Source organism: Mizuhopecten yessoensis, unplaced genomic scaffold, assembly GCF_002113885.1.
Source record: "Mizuhopecten yessoensis strain PY_sf001 unplaced genomic scaffold, ASM211388v2 scaffold5365, whole genome shotgun sequence".
Classification (NCBI taxonomy): domain Eukaryota; kingdom Metazoa; phylum Mollusca; class Bivalvia; order Pectinida; family Pectinidae; genus Mizuhopecten; species Mizuhopecten yessoensis.
The window spans coordinates 15,040-41,722 of NW_018406013.1; the positions used below are offsets into that span (position 1 = coordinate 15,040).

A 26,683-nucleotide genomic window follows, 5' to 3' on the forward strand; every position below is an offset into this window, starting at 1 on the left:
AGCTATTGGGCAATTTCTTCTTCCCAAGGGACGTGATTCATCCAGCTTCGGTTTAGATATGAAGTATCGTTCAAGAAAGAGCGTGAATTCAGATACTTGCGATCATGTTAAAAACAATCATCCGCACGAAAACAAGTATTCGGAGATCCTAGATTTACAATAGGTTGATGTTGGGGACGTGGATCACCAGGTTAAAACACGACAGTACACACATACATGTATACATATTTATAGTTTATTGTCAAAATCATGTTTAACTAATGTTTCAAAAAGAATGACAAAACATTTAACATCAACTAGTAGTAATGAGTTAATCTATAAACTGTTCCACCAACAACAACGTCCACTCTAAATTGGCGGTCGCCACGTCACACGTTTTATAAGTCCTTTAACACAATACAGCCCTTATCATGTGTTTCTCTGGAGTCTTCTTATGAGTCACATCAATTAAAAAAAAAAACGATATTTGCTATAAAAACTTTCCAACGTTTTTCTCATTTTATCATTGAAAATTGTTTAAAGGAATCTTTTTTCGTGTGGATATGACGGATTGTGACGAATGTATCCTTCAATGAGGTAACGATGCACCATTTTTAGATAAATGGATGGTTATGCATGTTCATCATTACATTTGAATATGACTCCTATCTTCTTGGGCTTTTGGCGGACGTCCGTTTCGAATCTGTTCCCTTTTTCCCACCCTTCGAGGCAGCAGACGTTCCTTTGATGCTCTTCTTGTGACTACGCCCGTCCTCATCCATGGAAGATGTCGGTCGGACCTCCTGCTTGGGATTCAGGGCATCTGAAGAAAAACAAGAGGTAAGCTGTCATTAAACATAATGTATACTTGTCCGTTGACGTCACGCACCCGAGCTTAGGGCGAACGAAAAATGGACGACACACACATCTGATTACACCTATAAAATCTGAAAAAAGATAGTGTGTCAAAAATTCATTACACTACCTGTATAGTATACAGCTGTTTCGTCTTTCTATGACTCATTGGTGATGCCAGGGGCCAAAAAATGTGGAAATTTACATTTAAATAGGTCTAAAATACTGTTGAGTCGTTTAAAAGTTCTTTGATCTCTTTGTTATTTTATAAATGTCGACTTATGTATAATCGATATTAATTGCGTCTGATTCCTTGTTAGCTAAATGTATAGAACTGGTTTTGTTCTAATGAAAGGAAATTGCGGACTAAAAACTGGCATCTTCATTTTATTTAAAACAACATTTTACCATAATTTTAATTTTGTTTGACATTCAAATTGGATTAATTTTCCGTAGCATCTTTTAGGAGCGATGACATCATTTTTATAGTACCAACTATTGAATATCCATTTATCGTTAGTTGCATTTTGGGTAGTTTTCATACACTTAATTTAAGGGCTTTGATACGGTATTACGGGTTGACAAAATCAAACAGGAAAACAGGAAATTGTTTATTACATGCGGCTTGAAAGCTCCACGAATGAATACAGGTCGGAAGAAACCATCACAAAAGCAAAACGAGTGTAATAAGAATAGGTAAGAGTGTGATGCCACGTTCTAGAAACCCGAAGTATTGCCACCTTATATATTGCTATTTAGTATTGGTCTCAAGTTATCGGTAATAATTATTTAAGCAAATAGAAGCAGGTAAATAAACCGTTCATATATCCAGCTGTCTTTATACAAGTAAACACCATTACAAAGAGATCGTGATCAAACGATCCCTGTGGTAAACAGGCTTTTCGTTAAGGAGAATTGTACGAAATGAGCTCTCACCTGTGAATTCTTTGTTGTGTTCCAGCTCGGTAAGGAGAGGGACGTACACCATACGATCACACTCATGATCCTCCAATAAATCTGCCAACACACAAACCAGAAATTTATCAACGAAAAAACTCCAATAGACCTACCAACACAAACAACGAACCTTATCAAATGTAGTGTCATCGCCAGTAAACATACCGACACACAAAACAGAAATGTATCAAATAAAAAACTACCAGTACAAACCAAGACCTTATCAAACAAAGTGACAACGAAATTGGATATACTAACACACGTACTAGAAATTAATCAAGTGATGAAAACAATCCAGTAGACCTCCCAACAAAAGACACGACCTAACCAAATATCGCCAGTGAACATATAAGCATACAAACCCGGAACTCTTTTGTAGTAATCACAGCTCCCGTAAATCTGCCAGCCTACAGATTAAGACCTGATCAAATAGTTACAACCCCAATAGACCTGACCTATGTCAACTTCATTTTGTCACAACAGTGTACTACAAAAAGATACTTCCTCAGACTGAGAACAATACAACGATTCCAGTACCCTCACCGACATTTCAAACCTATCGACGAGTTGCTATGTTTTGCTATATAACTGCTATTGCTCTGGCGGTGGAAACAAACAAATCGGAAAACATTCACGAAAACTCCAGACCGTGATACAAGTATGTCTCTACTTCTATGGTTCGTTTGTATTGTGTAACGTCCTCACACCACCCAGTGACTATTGTGTACATTTCTTCTATTATAGAACACCTCAAGAGTCTGTATAAAATCAGTCTTCAGCCGTTTTCATGTAATACACGTACTGTACATATACAAAAACACGTTCTCACACAGGAAAAAGAAAAGAATTTCATGTGTTAATGTACTTCTATAAAATATTAATATTTACAGGTGTGTGTTGTGTCTCCATCTAGACAAATGCTATTGTTGACAATATTGTTTTGTGTTGTACAGTATTTCAACTTGACATTGGTGATCACTTATTAATGATATGAACATCATATTCATGGTGAAGTTGCTATAAATGGGCTTTGATATAACGACTTTTCACAGACATGTTCAACGGTAAATCTGGAAAGGGAATGAAAGGAACGAAAAAATGCATCGTGCTTGTATAGACAGGGATATCTCCACGTGGAAATAGCTCTAAGCAATAGAATTTCAAATTGAAAACATCAACAAGATAAATAGTTTTCTTGGAAAGCAACCTTGGTCTGATGAAAAAGACCAAATGGACAATATACACATGTACCGTGACGCTTGTTAAGTCTCGTTTTGATTAATGGATTTGACGTATAAGTCAACATCGAATGGACGTCATGACCGGTTATGAACCGAATCAATTAACTCCAACTAGAAATCCAAAGAAAGAAATCACTTAAAACATGAGAAACATGAGAAATCACTTAAAATATGAGAAACATGAGAAATCACTTAAAACATGAGAAACATGAGAAATCACTTAAAACATGAGAAACAAGTGAACTGGCTGCTTATGTTTAGGTTCTATCTATTTAAAAATACAAACGTAAATAATAGAACGGATGACGCAATAAATAAGATTGGTTTTCTCAAGATAAAGTTTGGATTTAAGATAACGTATTAATTAGAAACGTATTTACTTCTTTTCAACTGAGTTATCGATGGCCGTCAAACTCGAGCTTTTGGGGTAGAAATAAATAGCTATTCAACTAAATATCCTACTATCACACTAAACTACTTACTGTCTACTTTGAGGAGTATGAGAGTCTCTCGTTCCTTTAGGTACTCGCTGCCGTAGTCACACGGGAAGTTCCGAAGGTTCTTCACCACGCCCTTTTCGTCCGATAGCTCCACCACATCTTCAATCATACAGCAAAATATTAGTGTTCATCGAATTGTGATATTAGTAATTGAACTCGGATGTCTCCGTGACTCTTATGTAGTGGTATGGCATAACCCATATAATAGATATGTGAAATGTAAAGCACTGACGAAATCACCTTTACTGTAATTATTCTTTAAGTATTGTTGCAATAAAAAAAAAATAAAAAAAAAGTTCATTGATTGTCTTCTCATTTGCACTGCAGCAAAGAATGAACCTTTTTATCGTTATTTTGTATTGCTCCGTTGAACTATGGACTAAAAGGAAATATAACAAAATATCGAAATCATAAATTGATACATGAAATTAACGCACAATCATTGTTTAAATAATAACAACAATCATTACTGGTATACTGGGCACTATATCAAATCTTTAAATATCGTAAATATGATAACCGGCCGGGGAAACAGTTGCAGGTCAAATTAACGTAGGCAAACATGTTCCCATGGACTATTTGCCGGATAGCGTGAAACCCGATATATCGAAAACTAGACTAAAAAGTCTCGACTATATTTGGTTTGATCGATGATACAGAATATTTATCCCGTTGAAAATATAAGTAAAAGTACTTGTAGATCGTAGTATAAGTATTGTTTAAACAAATCATGATGCAATGCCTACTAGTTAGTCTCTATACAAATCTTCAGAAAACATTAACTGTCTGTCTTTATTGTAGGAAGGTTCATGTAACACAAACAGGTAACAATTAACAATCTTACTCAATTGCAAAATGCTCCTGAATTCATTTGTTGACCTCGTGTGGAAAATATATTAAATCACATTGAAGACAAATTACCGATGACTTCAAATTTATTCAGGAAAAGTTCTATATTACAGTTTTCAGTTATGTTGTTTCATTTATAATAACAATGTGTATCAAAGATTACAACAATCAAAATGTCCAATATTGATAACTTTTCTCATATATGTAGCTGCGTTCGTATTTCGACAGTAGTCAAATATACGAATGACCATGAAATACCAATAGTTCTCGAAAATTATATTCTTCAATGACAAAACATCGTTAGTATAAAAGGATGTGAAATAAAAGGATAAGTTGGTTTTTAATTAGCTTCACAAGAAGATGAGAACCTATCGGCTAGAAGAGGTGAATAGTTAGTCCCAATTTGAGCAATTCCACCGAATTAAACAAAAATGATAATTGATCAAAGGTTAAGCACTGGTGTTGTACTCACCTTCCCGATCCACACACTCACACCGACGCTTAGTTATACTCATCATCCCGATCCTCACACTCACACCGACGCTTAGTTATACTCGCCTTCCCGATCCACACACTCACACCGACGCTTAGTTATACTTATCATCCCGATCCACACACTCACACCGCGTTTAGTTATACTCATCATCCCGATCCACACACTCACACCGACGCTTAGTTATACTCGCCTTCCCGATCCATACACTCACACCGACGCTTAGTTATACTTATCATCCCGATCCACACTCTCACACCGCGTTTAGTTATACTCATCATCCCGATCCACACACTCACCCCGACGTTTAGTTATAACCACCTTCCCGATCCACACACTCCCACCGACGCTTTAGTTATACTTACCTTTCCGATCCACACACTCACACCGACGCTAAGTTATACTCACATTCCCGATCCACACACTCACACCGACGCTTAGTCATACTCAATTAAACAAAAATGATAATTGATCAAAGGTTAAGCACTGGTGTTGTACTCACCTTCCCGATCCACACACTCACACCGACGCTAAGTTATACTCACATTCCCGATCCACACACTCACATCGACGTTTAGTTATACTCCCCTTCCCGATCCACACACTCACAACGACGCTTACTTATACTCACCTTCCCGATCCACACACCCACACCGACGCTTTAGTTATACTTACCTTTCCGATCCACACACTCCCACCGACGCTTAGTTATACTTATCATCCCGATCCACACTCTCACACCGCGTTTAGTTATACTCATCATCCCGATCCACACACTCACCCCGACGTTTAGTTATAACCACCTTCCCGATCCACACACTCCCACCGACGCTTAGTTATACTTATCATCCCGATCCACACACTCACACCGACGTTTAGTTATAATCACCTCCCCGATCCACACACTCACACCGACGCTTAGTTATACTCTCACAACGACGCTTACTTATACTCACCTTCCCGATCCACACACCCACACCGACGCTTTAGTTATACTTACCTTTCCGATCCACACACTCCCACCGACGCTTAGTTATACTCGCCTTCCCGATCCATACACTCACACCGACGCTTAGTTATACTTATCATCCCGATCCACACTCTCACACCGCGTTTAGTTATACTCATCATCCCGATCCACACACTCACCCCGACGTTTAGTTATAACCACCTTCCCGATCCACACACTCCCACCGACGCTTAGTTATACTCGCCTTCCCGATCCACACACTCACAACAACGCTTAGTTATACTCACCTTCCCGATCCACACACTCACACCGACGCTAAGTTATACTCACATTCCCGATCCACACACTCACATCGACGTTTAGTTATACTCCCCTTCCCGATCCACACACTCACACCGACGTTTAGTTATACTCACCTCCCCGATCCACACACTCACAACGACGCTTAGTTATACTCACCTTCCCGATCCACACACTCCCACCGACGCTTAGTTATACTCGCCTTCCCGATCCACACACTCCCACCGACGCTTAGTTATACTTATCATCCCGATCCACACACTCACACCGCGTTTAGTTATACTCATCATCCCGATCCACACACTCACACCAACGTTTAGTTATACTCATCATCCCGATCCACACACTCACACCGACATTTAGTTATACTCATCATCCCGATCCGCACACTCACACCGACGTTTAGTTATACTCACCTTTCCGATCCACACACTCACAACGACGCTTAGTTATACTCACCTTCCCGATCCACACACTCCCACCGACGCTTAGTTATACTCGCCTTCCCGATCCATACACTCACACCGACGCTTAGTTATACTTATCATCCCGATCCACACTCTCACACCGCGTTTAGTTATACTCATCATCCCGATCCACACACTCACACCGACGTTTAGTTATAATCACCTTCCCGATCCACACACTCACACCGACGCTTTAGTTATACTTACCTTTCCGATCCACACACTCACACCGACGCTTAGTTATACTCGCCTTCCCGATCCACACACTCACAACGACGCTTACTTATACTCATCTTCCCGATCCACACACTCACACCGACGCTTAGTTATACTCACCTTCCCGATCCACACACTCACACCGACGTTTAGTTATACTCATCATCCCGATCCAGACACTCACACTGACGTTTAGTTATACTCAACTTCCCGATCCACACACTCACACCGACGCTTAGTTATACTCAACTTCCCGATCCACACACTCACACCGACGCGTAGTTATACTCACCTTCCCGATCCACACACTCTCACCGACGCTTTAGTTATACTCACCTTCCCGATCCACACACTCACATCGACGTTTAGTTATACTCACCTTCCCGATCCAGACACTCACACCGACGTTTAGTTATACTCACCTTCCCGATCCACACACTCACACCGACGTTTAGTTATACTCATCATCCCGATCCACACACTCATACCGACGCTTTAGTTATACTCACCTTCTCGATCCACACACTCTCACCGACGTTTAGTTATACTCACCTTCCCGATCCACACACTCACACCGACGTTTAGTTATACTCACCTTCCCGATCCACACACTCACACCGACGTTTTGTTTTACTCACCTTCCCGATCCACACACTCACACCGACGCTTAATGTGATGTAGTAGCACCTCGTTCCTACAGTTAGCGTTGAACATCCTGCTCTGGTGATCTACGGAACAGCGAACAGAGTATATATTATAATGTTCATTTCAACATATTTTATTGTTAATACGATGCAATGTAACTTACGAAACAGAGTTTAAATTGACACACATGTATGAGCAACCTATAAGACAACAGGCTTTGCGTATATCAGTCTTCTCCTATAATTTGGTATATGTTTCATAAAGTACTTGTTTTTAATATAGAAAAAAAGGAAAGAAATTTAAAGCTGCAATATATTTTAGAAGAGTAAAACAAACACACGTTATCATGTCATATATGTAGTCAAACTGACAGAGTACGGCCAAGACAGAAAAAATATCCCTCCCTATTAACGAGCTTGATCATATGGTCGTTCACTGTTTATTATATCATTGTCATTGGTTTTTGGAGGGGGGGGGGGGGTCGTCGTTTTCCAAAATATCAGCATCTCTGACAACTAACAATTACCGTTCCATAGAAAACTTAGTGTGCAAAAATGTCAGTAAGATGAAATGTGAACGATGAAACATAAAAGCTTCTAAACTGGAAAGTGTGTCTGCGAAACGACTTGTTGAGTTGACAATTTATTTTGATATTGATTTATTCTAAATAATATTTTTTTATTTCTGATACGATTTTAAATTATGGATTATATTGCAAATCAAACGAGGTGAGGCTATTGAAGAGATGATAAAGGGTAAGTATGTATCACTTATAACTGATAAAACGCTCGTGATGACAAACTTGTTCGTCGGTACATTTTGCCTTTACTATCGTGCATGTTTACAGAATGACATGTAGGGATACGGTCAGACTCCATTTATTTCCGTCAGTATGACTCCGAAACTTGTATCTGTATCATTATTTTGGAAGTTCCGCCTACCGTTGATTAAACGGATCATATACAAGTTTTAGTTAACTTGAAAGGTATAATGATGTTTATGAAGTAAACTATTTTGAGAAAATAGTGTTCATCAGTTGACTGTTTGGAATTAGAACAAATCAACTCCAATATTATCATACGGATAGCCCTTAAGTACATTGTGTGCGGTAAGCGTACTGGCATTGTTTAACAGGTAATTGTGTTTAATGGTCTAAATTGGTAAAAATATCGATACTTTCGACATGAACTTAAAAATTCTATGTATAACTATTACTTATCGAATAAAAGCTCGAGTGGTTTGTATGGCGTTTTTCGCAATATACGATCGAGATATAGCGAGATAGCATTTAGTATTAGCAGACAGGTAACTTCGACCATATAAATGGTATAGTACATTATAAATTAGCCTTTGGTCCGTTTAACACGTAATACCAGGGTAGGCATAGGGGTACGGGATTGTACACTGTCGGTTTGTTGTTTATTAATTAGTTGAGCCTGTATTGATCTATGGCCCATATACACATAAACCTAAGTGGTAGGAACAGCCTTTGCTCGATGTTTTAAATATATATTCCTCTCATTTTTATTGTGTTTTATAACAGTTAAATGTATTTTCCAATCTCTTCAAGGAATACGGGAGAACTGTTTTCCCATTTATGTTTTTTTTATGAATAGCACGAACCGTACATAGTTTGACATTTCAGATGAACACGTTTGTAAGTTAACCATACTTGTAATGACGGTGTTAATAAGTTAATTAATCAGTATCCATGCCATGAGGGTTTTGATTGAAAGGTAAATACGAACCTTCTGTTCAATAGTACACCTATAGAGTTTGTCAATCACTGGCGTTTTCACACTGGGTTATCGCTTTTATAGTACATACAATACATACTCCGATTGACCTCCTAGCTCCTACCTAGTTCGACAGTCATCGGAACACAGGACCTTTGTCCTTACCATACGTCCCTCCCCTCCCGTTCACGCCTAGTAAGGTTTATGAACTGACTCTTTAAAATAATCAGGCTTCTCCTTTCCACAAACACACTTTGTAATTTCTGCAGAACGTGATTAAAAAATCAAAAAACCCGTTCGTCAAAAATATGTAAAGCCTGTGCGGATATCAAAAACATGCCCACTTAGGGTCGATCCTTTTACCGCCAGATAATCAGAATTAATATTTGTTTAGTCAGAAACTTCGTTCTTTAGACAGACACGTGAGATCTATTAGTGCGATAGTAATCTGTTTTGGTTGTATATACTCGAAACACTTGTAATTGGAAATGAAAAAAAGCCGCTAGCATTTATGTTATGTATTATTTCCATTGGAGGTAAGCTAGTTTTCGTCATTTAACAGACCTCGTACATACCACTTACAAACACCGTATCGATTAAAAGCCGAGATGATTTACGTTTAAATTAAAGTAAACTATCATGGTTAAATGGATGTGCGTGAAATTGGTCGATGCCTGGATTGAATCGCTTGAATACAGGTTAAAGGGTAACATCGATTCATCGTGTTTGACTTGAAATACCTGTCTAAGTCGAACGTAAGACACATGACTGAGATTGCACCTACGAAACCTGGTCATAGACACAGTACATCAGGGTAGTACTACACTGCCCAATACAGCTGTTTCGTCCTTCTGGGACTCATCGGATGCTAGGAGCGAAAAAGGATGACATCCAAACTGTTCTTAAATGTTGTTGAAACAGAAGGAAGATGAGTAAACCCACTTTAGATATATCTTAAAAATTAGATTGTACTGGTTAATTTCGAAATTAATTAATAATAAAGTGTGTATTTTATGGACCGTGCCACTACTAAAAAGAGGTAATTGAGGCTATCAAGGTTACGGTAAACCTCGGGGAGTCTATAGGTAGATATGTATCTAGTGACACCTGTTAAATGAAGATCTGTATCTTAATGAACGTTATGTAAGGATATACCTAACGGTAAGGGTACCGACCCGTTAGCTTTACGTAGATAACGGGGGACAAATAGATTTGTGTTAAAGGTTACGAGTTACAAGGACATTGCTGAAATTGTAAACACGTCATACCATGAAAAAAAATACACAGTGTATCTCTGAATACAACGTGCAGGATAGATTACAAACATTAATTAGAGTATCTCTTAATATAGTCCAAATTATTCTGACGGTTTATCGACTTTTTTCATATCGGTCTGTCGTTAATCGACGACAGACCGATATGAAAAATGTCAATAAAACGTCAGAATAATTCGGACTACTCTTAATACAAATACGATAGAAAAACATTAATTAGGGTATCTCTAGATACAAACACGACAGAACAAAAACATTAATAAGATTATCTCTAAATACAAACACGATAGAGAAACATTAATTAGAGTATCTCTAAATACAAACACATGCATGGTATGATAAAAATGTTAAAGAGGGTAGCTATGTTACGCTTATACTTCGAGTAGACAATGTATGATACTGTAAAGTATTTTTACTTTGGACATATATAAAGCCGCGGAATTAGATTAAAGTCCGTGATAAAGCTAAATGTTATAGACAAGATCAATCGGTTTTTCAAAAATACGTTTTGTATAGAAGACTGGTGACATTCAAAGACAGAGAAACGCGACATGCAATATAAGGTTGTCTTATTGAAACACTAGAACATAGATAATAAAATTGCATCCATATGTCTCATCATAATTGTTGCATACAGATTTATGAATGCGCTTCTGTACAAAAGAGTTCAAACAAACCCGTACTGATCATATCATAACTTGTAAGATCAATCCGTTTCAGTTTTCTCTACAGAATCATACATAAATGTGTTGCATTGTTTTCAATACCATGTGCTAGTATCAAATTTTAAGACTCAAGAAATTAATTTTCACATAAGGCATATAACATTGCAGTGTATTAACAAAGGACAATGACTGAGCATTATCGGAGTATAGGACGGGACAAAAGAGCTATCGCTGACCATTATCTGTGTAACAATGACAATCAGCACGGGGTATCTTATCTGATAGGAAGGCGCCCGTCCGGCACAAAAATACATGTCTAAGGGGGCACAACTTACCTCCATATTTCACAATAACAAACATTTCGGCAGTATTCAACGCCGCGCACACGTTAGGTATGTTTCTTTATAAATCAACACATTCTGGTCCTTTTAGCGAATAATCCAAATTACGATCCACACATGGTTCCTCACTAAAACGAAACCGACAAAACTGAGTTTGTCGTTCAGTGTATACGTCTCTCACTAACACTCAACAGTCAGGCTTCGGACGTGCCGAAATCCAAGTAACATATAAACCCGTTAATCTTCAGGTGGCGTCATCGGGCGTAGATATTTTATGTACGTAACCCAGTCAATGGTCCTCGGGTATATAAGTTGTACGTCTAGGTACATGTAAACCTCTACTTCACACTCTGATGCTACCCGTCCCGTTATGTAGTAGTGCTGTTGTCTATAGATGTTAAAAGTCTACCCTTAGGTACTGTGTATCAGCACACGCTTGTGTAACCACTAAACAAATAGACTGGACAATACTCCCAGCGACACAATGGCCGAAACGCGTGCCACGTGGGAACAGTCCTCGTCAGAGTTTGTCAATAAAGCGTTTGTTCATGTTAAATTCAGTATACTGTTTGCTACTGTACGTACCGACTATTGTTTAAGTTTTTGTTGACTAGAATGGCTCATAGACGCCCTGTTATACAGCAACTGTAACCAACACACGGATTTAGAGGCGTAACGTGGTTGAAGTTGTGTCAAGTACGTTTCACAATACAATATGTCGATTTCTGCCTGCTAAACAAGAACACTCGAAATCCAGCCTATAGACCCAATAATAACGACAAAAGAATCTCTAATCAATGCACAATGTCAAGATGTTCGATTCGATCAGATTTCTGGAATGTTGTCGGATAGAAAATGAACCATTACCGTTCCAGATACGTTCTTCTGTGTAGTTTTTGTTATATATTCTTCATAACATTGACTGTTCACGTCAGCTGTATACCAGAAAATGTTTCTCTTTGTCAGCGTCCACAGCGTTAACAGTACGGGAACCCAACTCAACCAAAGCGTCCACAGCGTTAACAGTACGGGGACCAAACTGAACTAAAGCGTCCACAGCGTTAACAGTACGGGAACCCAACTCACCCAAAGCGTCCACAGCGTTAAGAGTACGGGAACCCAACTGAACTAAAGAGTCCACAGCGTTAACAGTACGGGGACCAAACTGAACTAAAGCGTCCACAGAGTTAACAGTATGGGAACCCAACTCAACCAAAGCGACCAAAGCGTCCACAGCGTTAACAGTACGGGAACCCAACTGAACCAAAGCGTCCACAAATGAAGTGATGTGTCAATAGTGTGTTGTATTGGCTAATCATCATCTTACCTCAATGTGTTTCTACACCATCCATTCATCATCTATATATCCACGTGTTTCTTGTATGTTTCTTCCATAGATTTGAGCAACCTCCTCGGCGGTAGGAGTGGAATGCCGATCCCAGTTTACTGGTGCAGAATCAATGACAAAAGATAAAGCAATTTCTTTTCTAGAATTGATTTCCAAATATATATAAATTAATCAACCACATTGGTCTATATTTCATGGAACAATATTTCCGATACACATTGTGTGGTACTGTGAAGCAATGCAGGTGATTTTCAATCTCTGGTCTTGCTCAAACGATTTTTACTTAGCGACGCGAAATCAATTTCCTTTTTTGCCCACTTAATGGAGCGTTTTTATTCCAATTGATAGATGGCTGAGTAGCGTTATCTGTCATCCTCTGGGTAAGTGCACAGGTGAAGCTTTATCTGTGGCCCATTTGGTACGCATACATGGAAGGTTTATCTGGTAATTTTTGTGGCAAAGTATATAGACTGTAGTTTTATATGATGCCCACCAGGTAACATTTTTAACAAACCTACTCGAATTGCAAGTGAGCTTATGCCGTGGCGCGCTGTCGTTCCTTCATCTTCAACTTTTCATTTAAAACACTACTTATCCAAAATGTCTTAACGAATTGTGACCATATTTGGTCTGGCGCATCCTAGGACCAAGAGGACTCAACGTTGTATAAAAAAAAACTCTTGGTGCTGGAGGAATGGTCCCAAAAAAGTTTTGAATGTACACTGTCATTCTTAAAAATAATCCCCATTATAAAACCACATACACACAGGGTCGGCATGAAGGAACAGATATACATGCATGCTACCAGGACTGTCCAGGGACCCGGCCTCAACCCTATGGACTTCGTCATATTATGGAAGTAGTTGAGATCCCACCATATAACCATGTTATGCAATTGCTATATATGAAAAGCATACGATTATTCTATCAATATTACCTCATTATCTTGTCGACCTCTAGAGGCTTAATCACGTTCAAGTCTCGTTTTGATCTGGTGTAACGGTTTTCGTAACATTTAACAAATTATGATCAAGTTAAAAAGCAAACATGTATCTGAAAAATAAATTTTAAAAACTAGATACCTGTTGTTTGTAGAACTTTTTTTACAAGAATTCTAAAAAATGACCATTTCGTCGGCCATTTTGAAATGTGTATTAATGTGTATTTTTTGCGCTTCACAAAAGGCCAAAATCTCACCTTTTTCGACACTTGATTGATCACTTAAATTGTCATTGTTTCGCCATTTATAATTGTAGCAGGTTCAATTTTGCTGTAAATAACACAAATAATAATGGGACAAAAAAGGAAGCACACGGACCCCCCATTTTTGTGGCTGTTTTAAAAAGAGAAACACGTTTTCTTTTGATTCATTAAATATTAAGTGTTTGATAGCAGAACTTTTTGTATCAAGCGTTTAATCTGCAAACAATTGTGAAAAAATTAATAGGGGTAACTTAAATCGCCTTTCTGAGTTAAAAGAACAAGAGGCCCATGGGCCTTAACGGTCACCTGACATCCGATTCAAATTAGGACTGTCATCCAGGGGCCAATTCATACTTTTCGTCGGTCCGAGTGACCTTGCTGCATCGTCCATTACTTTTTCCTTGTGAATTCAATAACTTCAGTAAATATGAACCGATTTTGATGAAACTTTGTATGCAGCTTATCAATGAGATCTTGGATGAGTTTGATTACCGGACCAACTTACATAGTTATTCCCCTTGGTAGTTCTATTATTGTTGGACCCTGTGAACACCATAACTGAAATAAATGGGTGCGACTCCAATTTTGACCCAAGGGATCTGTTTTGAACAAACTTGGTAACTGTATGTCTTCTGTTCTTGGTTAAAAGAAACAAGTAAGAGCGTGAATTAATGTTTTATTAAATAAGGCACAAAATTTTAATAGCACTTTGTTAGTAGCAAAAATGCACCATGAATGAAAAAAAGGTGTACCACATGCATTTACATCTATTCTTGTGTAATGTCAATCAACATCACAGGGACAAATAATAATATAATGACAAAGGGCAATAACTCTGCAGGTTACCGTCAAATACTTACCGTACAATGTTTCATTGAACTCCGTCAACATTTATTCCAGTTATCGTGTTTACAAGGTCCAATAATAATATTATTACAAAGGGCAATAACTCTGTAGGTTACTGTCAAATAATTCCCAGTTTCGAACTCATCAGAGATCTAATTGATATAAGGCTACATAAAGAGTTTCATCAAACTTGGTTGATATTTCCTCAAGTTATCGTGAACACAAGGTCAAATACAAAATAGTGTAATAATATTATTACAAAGGGCAATAACTCTGTAAGTTACTGTCAAATAATTCCCATTTTCCAACTCATCCGAGATCTTATTGATATAAGGCCGCATACAAAGTTTCATTAAACTTGGTTGATAATTACATAAGTTATTATGTTCACAAGGTCCAATAATAATAATATTACAAAGGGCAATAACTCTGTAAGTTACAGTCGAATAATTCCCATTTAGAGTCCGGGATCTTATTGATATATGGCTGCATACAAAGTTTCCTCAAACTCGGTTAACATTTACTCAAGTTCTCGTGTTCACAAGGTCCAATAATAATAATATTACAAAGGGCAATAACTCTGTAAGTTACTGTCCAATAATTCCCATTTTCGAGCTCGTCCGAGATCTTATTGATATATGGCTGCATCAAACTCAGTTAACATTTACTGAAGTTATCATGTTCACAAGGAAAAGTTAACGCACGACAGATTCGACGGACAAAAGGCTATCACAATAGGTTACCATGACCTATGGTCAGCAGTGGCGGATCCAGAGGGGTTTTTTGGGCTTCAGGAAACCCCCCCACTCTGAGAATTTTCTTTAAAAATCATGTATTTTCACCACTTTCCTCAATTTTTCCAACATGGAAACCCCCCCAGGAAATTTGGAAACCCCCCCAGATAGGTCTCTGGATCCGCCACTGGTCAGGTAACCTATTAAGTTTAAGAAATTTTACTTCCATAATTTAAAAGAAAATAATATTTTTATCAATTCAACAAACATTCATACATATCTGATAACACACTTGGAAGAAATTGTATGAAATTGTTCTGCAAATGGTCAAAACCACAAAAATCACCTAAAAAATGTTGTGTAAAATATGTATCTTTGACTGATCAAAGCACAAAAACGAACACACGGACATATATGTTTTTTGGCATTTTCTACTATGCCATTAACTCCTTTTTTCCAAAAATCCTTATAAGAAAAAAAGTTTAGTACAGGAACTTTTTGACTTTAGGTGTACATCCTTAAGATGATACCATGGAAACGTTTGAGATCTACAACCATATAACTGCTTGCTGAGCATGTAGAGATGAACATGACCATCTTAGCATGATAACTACAAGAGCGTGGTCCCAAACCTGGGGATTTGACCCCTGGTTCATTACTTGAAAACGGTTGAGGTCCCCAATGCACAATCACATTAACATATATGCCAAACTCAACCAAATTGATCATGGAGCACTCTCAGACTTGGGGACTTTTAGACTTGAATACCAAAGAAAACAGGTGGGGGACACAGGCCCTATTGATGGGGAGTGCACAAATGTACAATATTTGTCAATGTCTGATCAGTATATATATGTAGCTTTTTCTGTCGTCCTCTGGGTAAGTATATATATGTAGCTTTATCTCGTCCTCTGTGTAAAATATCAAAAACAACATTCATTTATCCAACATTGTTTACCTGTCACAGAAATGCTTCATGGCAAATACAAATAAAAACCCTGTCAACCATTCTTTAAGAGGCAGTCTTTGGAACTAGAAAAATTCTGTAAAATATAAGTGTCCTGCGGCCATGTTTACATATAATGATATTCATTGTTTGATAATATTATTATAAAAAGTTAAAATGACCTTGGCCTTGATATTCAGTCCAATAAATCACACACTCTTGAGGTTTTCTCATACTTGACCTTTGTACAAAGTTTCATTAAAATCTGTTCAGAAACAAAGTTGCTATAGTAATGACACTGAATCACTTGAACAATTTCTATGAATAACAAGCGGCCTATATTGGTCACCTAGATAATTAAGCAATCAAGGCACAATGTTTTCATTGAAATTAGTATTGCAAATAAGAATAGGTCGAATCCCTGGAGCCAATATTGGAAGCAAATATGTATCCAAATATACATACTAAGCAATTGTATAATAATTATATTGCTGTAAGGAGAGAATTGTTGATCTCTTCATGATTAAGAGGTGTGGATCTCAACAACCTCCATGTTATAAAAGCATAAGTTGCCAGGGGTGGGACAGATACAAAGGCCAATCCTGGTAGCGTTTCTCCAATGACCCACCTCCCAGGTGGCAACAACAAACACCCATAGGCTGTTCACAATGCACCGGCCTGCACCAGTGATGCCATTTAATTATCAAATTCATAACATTTACACAAAAACTTCCATCGTCCTGGTCCATTACTATCAATTAAAGTTCTCTTTCTCGATGTTGATTCTATTCTTCCTTTAATTCTTCTATCTCTCAATCTTTTCTTTCTTAAAAACAGTACATATCATAATTATATGCAGCTACACTTTTAACTACATAGAGCATAAAATAAAAATTATGTATCTTTAATATAGTGTTAGAATTTTTGCTGATGACTAGAAATGGAATGAGTGTATGTATGTTGTATGGAAAAATGAATTGTAAATGTATTATGTACTATTAAAAAATCTTCAAAAATAAAAGGATTTAAAAAAATTAAAAAAATGAAATGAAAAATTAAACTGTTCATCCTGATCAGTGTGTTGCCCTTAACTAACTTGCCAGCTCACCAGCTGCACGTGCCTGTCATGCCAATACAGGTGTGCCACCTACTGGGCAAACCATTAGAGAAAACTATATTTGCACTCATTCCTTGCAGTCAACAGCGTGAAATATGATATCTGTGTTAGATTTTTCATGCTATACAATTGCAAAAATGTTAATGCAATTACATAGCAATAGCAAAATCAGATCAATCCTGGAAGCTATGTGTTTTCTATTCTTCATACTCAGCAATTGTATGTATGGTGAAATGGTTGGGATCTGAACATTTCCATGGTATGACCCAGGGACTAAGTCTCTATGGGAGGGGGCTGACCCTGAGCAATCCTGTCAGCATATCTGTAAAAAAGAAAATCATGCACGGCAATGGCATTTATGGTGGGGATCTCAAGCATTTCCAAGTTATGACCAAGGGACTAAGTCGTCAAGGTTGGGGCAGTATCCCTGAGTCATCCTAGTAGCATGAGTGTATCACCTCTTAATACTCACCAACTGTATACATGGTTAAAGGGTGAGGATCTCAATTATTTCAAAGTTATGACAAAGTCTCCAGTGGTCAGGGAAAACCCTTGAGCCATACTGATGACATGTGTATTTGTCTCTTCATACTCAACAATGGTATGTATGGTTATTTCCAAGTAACTGTATAACATGAAATGTTCACTATGTATAAATATTTGTGGATTCAAGAATGCTATGGAACCACCAAAATAAACACAAGGAATTTAATTGACATATTTGACTAATGTTTATTTTTATGGAATATCAATGCAGGGGGGCGGGGGGGGGGTCATTTAAGCCCCTCCATTTCTACAATTTTAATCCCATCACTTAGGCACGCTTCCAGTTGAATTTAGTTAATTCCAATTGATGATTCACCAGACAATGTCATTGGGGATAAAATGCTGACAGTCAGATGGACGGACAGAGATAGACAGACAGAGATAGACGAACATGGTATGGCATCTTTTGGACCAGGTGAGCTAACAATGGTGACCTTCCCTTGACCTTGGCACCATGACACATGAACTCATGTGAGCTATTCGTGTAATTGAACTTTGTATGTTCAATCAAAGTTATTCTTATTCCTTTGAACAAAATTTGATCAAAATCTTTTCAGGAAACAAAGTTGCCAATGACACTTAATCCGAATATGATATGGGTAACAATTAATTTCCCGGCACCAAAGACTTATACCAGTATTGCTTAGTTCTATAAACTTTTACAATAAGAATGGTTATCATATGATAATTGTGAAATTATTTCATGCATGAACTACATGTCTCTTGGAAAGTTTCTCAGATATGCCATATCAGATATCTGATATGGAGGAAATAATAATAATAATAATTTGAGATTCTTATATACCGCTTTATCACAACCTAGTTCGTAGGTCATCTCAAATTGGTTCACAAATTATTATCCATGGTAATAGGGCCTTTGCACCCAGCCAATATCTTTCTCTACTCCCTGGAGAGCATACAGCTGGTTCTGCCATTTTGGCGCTCACAGCTAGCATTCTACGTTTCTAGCACTGCCCAACCACGTACTCATTTACAGCTGAGTAGACTGGAACAAACGGAGTAAAGTATCTTGCTCAAAGATACAACACAGGGCCATGCCATGACTCGAACCTGCATCCTTTCGGTCATGAGCCTGGTGTCCTATCACTAGACTACCAAGCCCCCTGATATCAAACAACCATTCTCACTGCTGCTCAGTATCTAAAACATTTCAATATAGCTCTCCTTTATTTAATCTGTACAAAAGTACCTCATTAAATTAACTATATCTCCACTTTTACCTTGACTTTGCTGTTTAGGGAGTTAGCCCTCTCTCAGCCGTGTTTTAGCATGAAAACTAAACACTGTGCTGGCTAACTCCCTCAGTAGTTCCAAGGGGTGCAGACTGACTTCACTGGTAGTTTCTGTTTCTTCCTCATGTACAAATCTTAACCGAACAGGTGAGCGGAGCTTGTACTGACTTGACCTTTCCTAGTTGTCATTGACCTAAGACAACAGAGCATATGATATTAAAAGATTATATATGGCTCCTGATAGGTTTTTGGAAATTGTGGCTAGAAATTTCTTTTTTCAAATTTAAACTTAACAATTCTTTTTATATAATAAAAATATAAAGTATGGGATTTTGAGAAAAAACAATTTCTGGTTCCCTTCCACCAGGCTTATTTCCCTCAGCTGGACTTGGAAATAGAGCTGGTCCTACGGAACCAGAAAATTGCTAAATCCCTCAAACCTATCCAACTCATGACTTGTCAGTAATTCACTTTATATCAGCTACTCATCTGTATAATCAGGGCCCACTTGTATAAAACATCTCAAAGTTAAGGAAAATCTCAAGCAATGTATTGTCTATGGGAAATCTTAGACTTGAGGAAATCTCAAGAGATGAGATGTTATATACAAGTGGAACCAGGAACTAATTTAAGTCCATGGACTGCTGCTGAAATGTCAGTCCCTTCACTACTTGATTGGGGTTGAAACAAGTCCATAGACTGCTATAGACTGCTGTAGAATTAAGACCCCAAATTAATATTTAAGGTTGAGATTAAGTCATTGCGTACTGTCATTTCACAATGTCTCTGGTTCTCCTGAAAGGATCTCCAGATTTCTCTTCAGGATTTCAATTTCCATATCGTTATTATTGCAGATAAATGCAGGGCCAGCAATGACAGGTGATATGTACCAGGTATGAGGTCAGTACCATGGTAATTAACTTGGAGCTCTCATCATCTTCTATCAAGCCAAACCTTACAGGCTGTTAAGCCTAGAACAGTCAGAGATACCAACATAAGATTTCCACACCAGTCTATTTGGTTTTGATTGCTGTTTAATGCTGAAACTAATGTTTACTCAGTGTTTTTGACAAATGTGTCGATTCAACTTGAGTATAATTGTTGCACTACCCTACAAATTGATATTTTATTAGACATAAACTTAGCATAGGCCAGATGAATAAACAGTAAGACAGGGATCAGCAGTATGGAATGGAAGGGTCTATCCGTAAAGCATTGATTTATGACCTTGACCTTTTCAGAAGGGCTTGCCATGACCTTGACCTTTATAGGTACAGACTTCTGAGTGCTATGTGACCAGCAGTTTAACCATTACATGCACAGGTATAAGTTTTAATTTTTTTAATGACATCTTGAGATGATCAGTCCAGACAAAGTTTACTTGACCATTGACCCCATCAAAATGACCTTGAATTTATGATACAGACCTTAGAGATTACACTACACACTGTGTCTAGTTGCGATATCCAAATTTATACAATAAACTTTGAAGCCTTGACATTTGACATGACCTTGGCCTTCAGAGGTGGGACTTTAAAAACATAATGTTACTGTGTAATCTTGATAAGCACATCTACAGGCTTCATAACAAAACTTCAGGTGATCAGAGTATAAAGAGTCAAGATAAGCAATATTTGTCCTTGACCCCACACAATGATTTTGAACTCTGGGGTTAATATCTGAGAGTTCTCCATGACATGCAGTCTATAGTCATGATACACATCTATGAGATCACACGACAAAATATTCATGCAATCAGTAATTATGGACCCGACAAGGAGATTCCCAAGTTAACTGATAGTGACCATACATGTACCTACCTATAGGCAGGATTCCAACAAGTTGATTTTCCTACAGGGATATTGATCTTGTGCTGTCACATTTCCCTTTGGAGAGCTGATGCTAGAGATGCCATTTATGTTGCCTTCTATAACTATGGCAGCAGGTTTTAAACTGAAAATGCAGAGGTCTTTATCAAGGTACAGTTAAGTATTAAAACATAACAGACCACAAATTATGCTGTAAGAAAGAATTCCTCGTAATATTGTTGATCATTTTACTGTTTTGAAATTGTACAAAGTGATAAAGCAGCATTAATCAATCAAAGGTATCAAAGAACTAGTGTTTAACGATGGATAGATTAATGAACTATAAGACTTACAGGCAAAGCTTGACTGAGCACAATGACCGATGTTCTCAACATTTTTACATGGGTCCCAGGGCTGCAGTCAATTAGTTATTGGTCCTTTCTTATGTTTAAATAAATGTGCATTTGATTTAATTGTATGTGTCTGTTCTATATCTGACTAGTATGCAAGTTTGGAGCACACTTGGTGTGCATTCGGGGTTTCCAGATCCCCGACATATATTGGCAGTGGGCAGGATGGAGATCTTGAAGCCAATTCAATGTTTTTTTTATAAAGATGCCAAAAAGAAAGAAGAAATGTAATAAATTACTCAATATGTTTGATAGGTGTGTGGCAAATTTTAATGGTTCATAGGATCACTGTCACCTTCTAGCTTCGAGGTAGAGGGAATTTCCTGAAGCCCCAAACAACCCTCTGGATACGCCACTGCAAGTTTGAAATATCAAGTTGTAACAAGTACACCATTTCTCTGTGACTGATGATGAGATCAATAGTACACCTTATACACAGGTAGGACAGTATATGATGACAGTAACAAGGAAGTTTCAAAGAAAACAGATGAAACCTGAGGTACTAGTTGTCCGGACAAGTTTGTATACAAAGGGCAATAACTCTGCAAATAAGTATCAGATCAATAAGTCATATATATTTCCGGATAAGACGGTTTTATAGAGTGTTTAAAATTTCATACAGTACAACCAGTGAAGTGTTCATGTGTTACATTTAGACAATTAGTATGGTTTGTACTCTGTCACCGTCACCAGACAAATTACCAGTAAAGCATATGTTGTTAAAGGGGTCGGCATTGATTCAACTACACTTTAAGCATATGTTCACTTAGTTGTTATACATGGACAAGTAAAATTTGGCAATCAAATAGAATGTTGGGAGAAAAGATTTTTCTCAAGATAGGCATGCAGTCTCTTAAGAAAAGTGTTCCTACAAGACAGACAGATACCATGATAGGTGTTTCAAGACAGGTCTACACACAAGACAGGTGTTCTATCAAAGACAAACTGTCCCTTGATGAAAGTGTTCTCCCAAACAAATGGTTCTGCTCACCTGTTTTTCTATGCTGTTGGCAAATATATTACATCTCCAATCTATGACCTTCAAAGTGGGTCAAATTCAAATTTGTTGAAACAAACATGATAGCAAGCAAGCTATATTGTCTTATGGATCTTTGTTGGAAAATTTAACTCATTTTGCTCATGCAGCTTTCGAAGTAAAACAAGGTCATTCATTTGACTAAACATGATAGCCACAATCCCAGCGGCTATTATGTAGAAATGGCTAAAGTTTTAACACATTTTACCCTTGTGACGTTGAAAAAGGGCTGTCATTCATTTTTTTTAATTTTGAAAGCCCTTCCTCAAAGTTTTCTATAGGGCATATTCAGAAGAAATTGTTTAAACAAACATATTTGATTTCTGTGAACATGAAATTGAGCCAAGGTCATTTGTTTACACAAACCTTATAGCCAATCTTCATGTCAAATATCATGACTATATGCCTCATAGCTATTCAAATATTTTAACACGCTTGACCTGTGACCCTGAAAGTGAGTCAAGGTTATTCCTTTAAACAAACTTGATAGCTCTTCAACCCAGCACGCTAGGTTACGGTAAATATCATAACCCCAGGCCTCATGATTGTTAAGAAGAAGTTGTTAAAACAGATTTTAAACATTTAACACTAGTACTGTATTTGAAAAACTTAATTGTCATTCACCCAAGTATGCTACAGGCGAAACATCATGATCCTCAGCATTATGGTTATTTATGATCAGCAGAATCTACACATTTCACCTCTGTGAATTTGAGAGTAGGTCAAGATCACTCTATTGACATCTATAGGCCTCTTGGTTATACAGAAGAAGTTGATGAAAAATGGACAAAGGACGCCACGTTTCAGTATAAGCTTACTTACCTTTCAGGCAGGTGAGCTAATACATGCTCTATAATGCAGGTTTCTTGTTTGAACAAAAACGACCAGGCATTTGATTTGTGGAGCTGAATTCAATGCAAAGTCTAACCAACGTCAGTGAAGCAGAAAATATAGGTCACAGTGTCATACATGTGACATATGGTGTAGTATTTCTGAAGATAAAGCATCATATAAAATACGGTGACTGTGTGAAGTGTGGATCGTATCAGAGAAAAGGAAGTCTAACAAAAAAATCGCATGGACAGACCAGTGGATGGACTGACACAAACGGCAGACACTTAATGCCCTTCCACTAATGAGGTGGAAAAGTAAAAAATAAAATATCTTCTACAACAGACAGTTGCTTACTCCTTTCTACAATATTACTGAATATTACCTGCTGCTATCTTGTTTGCTCTATTCCCTGTTTTTCAAGCAATTCATCTAGGCATGAGGACTGGAGGTAACACTTCAATGATTTCCAGGTTTAACTCCGTTATAGTACAACCTACAAAATAAACAAACAAAACACAGTAATATTGGAAAATGAACTAAACTATGAAACAGCATCAAAAGTAATAAATAAATTATATGACAGCAACAGAACACATAAGTGATTTAATACATATATCTTTAAGTATAAGTAGGGCAATAACACATATATCAGGTTACAAGTATGGCGATTACATGTCTCAATGTACAAGTATGGCGATTACATGTCTCAATGTACAAGTATGGCGATTACATGTCTCAATGTACAAGTATGGCGATTACATGTCTCAATGTACAAGTATGGCGATTACATGTCTCAATGTACAAGTATGGCGATTACATGTCTCAATGTACAAGTATGGCGATTACATGTCTCAATGTACAAGTATGGCGATTACATGTCTCAATGTACAAGTACGGCGATTACATGTCTCAATGTACAAGTATGGCGATTACATGTCTCAATGTACAAGTATGGTGATTACATGTCTCAATGTACAAGTACCGCGATTACATGTCTCAATGTACAAGTACGGCGATTACATATCTCAATGTACAAGTATGGCGATTACATGTCTTAATGTACAAGTAAGGTGATTATAAATGTCTGAATGTACAAGTAAGGTGATTATAAATGTCTAAATGTACAAGTAAGGTGATTATAAATGTCTCAATGTACAAGTAAGGTGATTACAAATGTCTCAATGTACAAGTAAGGTGATTATATATGTCTTAATGTACAAGTACGGTGATTACATGTATCAATGTACAAGTACGGCGATTATATATGTCTCAATGTACAAGTAAGGTGATTATAAATGTCTCAATGTACAAGTAGGGGGATTACAAATGTCTCAATGTACAAGTAAGGTGATTATATATGCCTCAATGTACAAGTAAGGTGATTATATATGCCTCAATGTACAAGTAAGGTGATTATAAATGTCTCAATGTACAAGTAAGGTGATTATAAATGTCTCAATGTACTAGAGGACTAGTTATCACTAACTCAAAATTAACTTTTCAATCCCAACTTTTGACTTACTAACTCATAATTTTACTTACTTAATCAAAATGTCAAGATACTAACTAGGAACTCTGTGATACTAAGTTTCGTACATTTGGAAGGTGACTGTTATAATGAGACAACACAGAAATGAACCTCGATATATTCAGCATATTTCTGCTTGGGAATGAACAACAAAAATATAATTGTTGCTTTGATAGTAAATACATATGTAATACCTTTGTCATAGTTAATACATACATATTACCTTAATATGTGATACTTAAGTACATGTAGAAAATGCATGTGTTATACCTGTGTGTGATAGCACGGAATTAGATTTAAGTCTGTGGTGATAGTAAATACATATACCTGTTTTGCAAAGTAAAGAAATGGGAAAGTTTCTGGAAATTCTGTACTGTCCAGTATCTGTTAGCATTTGAATGGCAATAAAATAAGGCATTGGCAGATCCAGAGACAGGCTATGGGGTGGGGACTGAGAGGAGTGGGGGTGGAAGATGTCCTTTTAGTATATATATATATATGATCAGCTGTTGTGTATTGCCCTCCTCCTCCTCTATCTAACTGACACCTTACAATTACCACCACTCTGTGTACAGTACTAATCCACTTATCACATCTAACTACCCAAGCCCTGTTCCTTAGTTTTAAACCCTGGGGTAACACCCCAGGCTACAGGACTTCTCATAGCTAGGTCTAGGTTTATAGTGTACACATGTTCCGCATGGATGGATAACTAACTGTTTTTCACAGGTGAGTGATTTCACTATTGTTTTTTTCATATCTGCTCTTAAAGAATCAACCTTTACTCACAATTCTGTTCTCGTTAAGTCTTTTGTCCTATTGACAATATAGAGTATATCAAAACATGACAGAGTGCAGAGATGTCTGTCATTCATTTAACTTGCATTAGAAATTGTTGATTTAAATACTTAATTATCAAATAAATAAATGATCACAACATATTCAACAAGGTTGTTAATATATACAAACATATAAGTTGATAAAAGTTATTTCAAAACTTTTGTGAAATGAATTTCAAATTTACAAATTTGTATGGCAACATTTGGTATCTTAAAGCAAAAATATCCAAATGGAACCAAATACTATGCGATTGCATGTATACTGTCCCTGGTACATGTCAGCAACAAAAATGTAATAGTGATTGTCAGCTACAGTATTTGCACAGGTCAAACTACATATGACCTGCCAATATTAAAACATCTGTATCAGAATCTCTTAATTGTAATAAAAACATGTATTGCTACAAGTTATTAATGAAAATGTTTAGAGATCACCTTTTAAAGGCTTTTGAACAATACTGCAAGTTCAACACTTCTTAAAAAGACATATTGGTATACTAATGGTAAATCATAGTAGTTTAAATAATGATTTTGATAATTAAAAAAGTTTTCATACTGAAATAACCTGCAACTATTAACAGTGCTTGACCTGCATTTTTGCTCATCTATGATCCTCATATGTAGTACAGGAGCTTGCCAAGAGCCACCTCCCCCTCCCACTCACCTACACGAACAGGACACATCCTTATCTATCTACCTCGTCTGTCTGCCATAAAGTGTGCTGGAGTACCAGACCTCCGCCCTACA

General features: G+C 37.3%; 1 protein-coding gene across 6 annotated transcripts; it reads right to left on the minus strand.

The window, feature by feature from the left end:
- Positions 1–221: 221 nt before the first annotated feature.
- On the minus strand, positions 222–26,683 carry LOC110450613 (uncharacterized protein CXorf65 homolog). 6 transcript variants are annotated; one of them, XM_021498226.1, is made up of 7 exons: positions 26,601–26,683; positions 23,952–24,062; positions 21,302–21,434; positions 7,466–7,555; positions 3,515–3,631; positions 1,771–1,851; positions 222–802 (listed from the first exon to the last, which is right to left on the minus strand). In XM_021498226.1, the coding sequence occupies exons 4-7, from the start codon at positions 7,539–7,541 to the stop codon at positions 645–647; spliced, it is 432 nt and encodes a 143-aa protein (XP_021353901.1). In that variant the 5' UTR covers positions 7,542–7,555; positions 21,302–21,434; positions 23,952–24,062; positions 26,601–26,683; the 3' UTR covers positions 222–644. The 6 variants fall into 6 exon arrangements, with proteins under 6 accessions (XP_021353901.1, XP_021353902.1, XP_021353900.1 ...); XM_021498227.1 differs by lacking the exon at positions 21,302–21,434; XM_021498225.1 differs by lacking the exons at positions 21,302–21,434; positions 23,952–24,062; positions 26,601–26,683 and adding an exon at positions 19,470–19,663.

What these genes read in the sequence shown, in the direction of transcription:
- LOC110450613 (XM_021498223.1), bottom strand. Translation starts at nt 11,507, where the DNA reads ATGTTTGTTATTGTGAAATATGGAG. An exon ending in TGAGTGTGTGGATCGGGAAG is followed by an intron (nt 3,632 to 7,465) that starts GTGAGTAAAACA and finishes GTATGATTGAAG; the next exon opens with ATGTGGTGGAGCTATCGGAC. An exon ending in CATACTCCTCAAAGTAGACA is followed by an intron (nt 1,852 to 3,514) that starts GTAAGTAGTTTA and finishes GTGTGTTGGCAG; the next exon opens with ATTTATTGGAGGATCATGAG.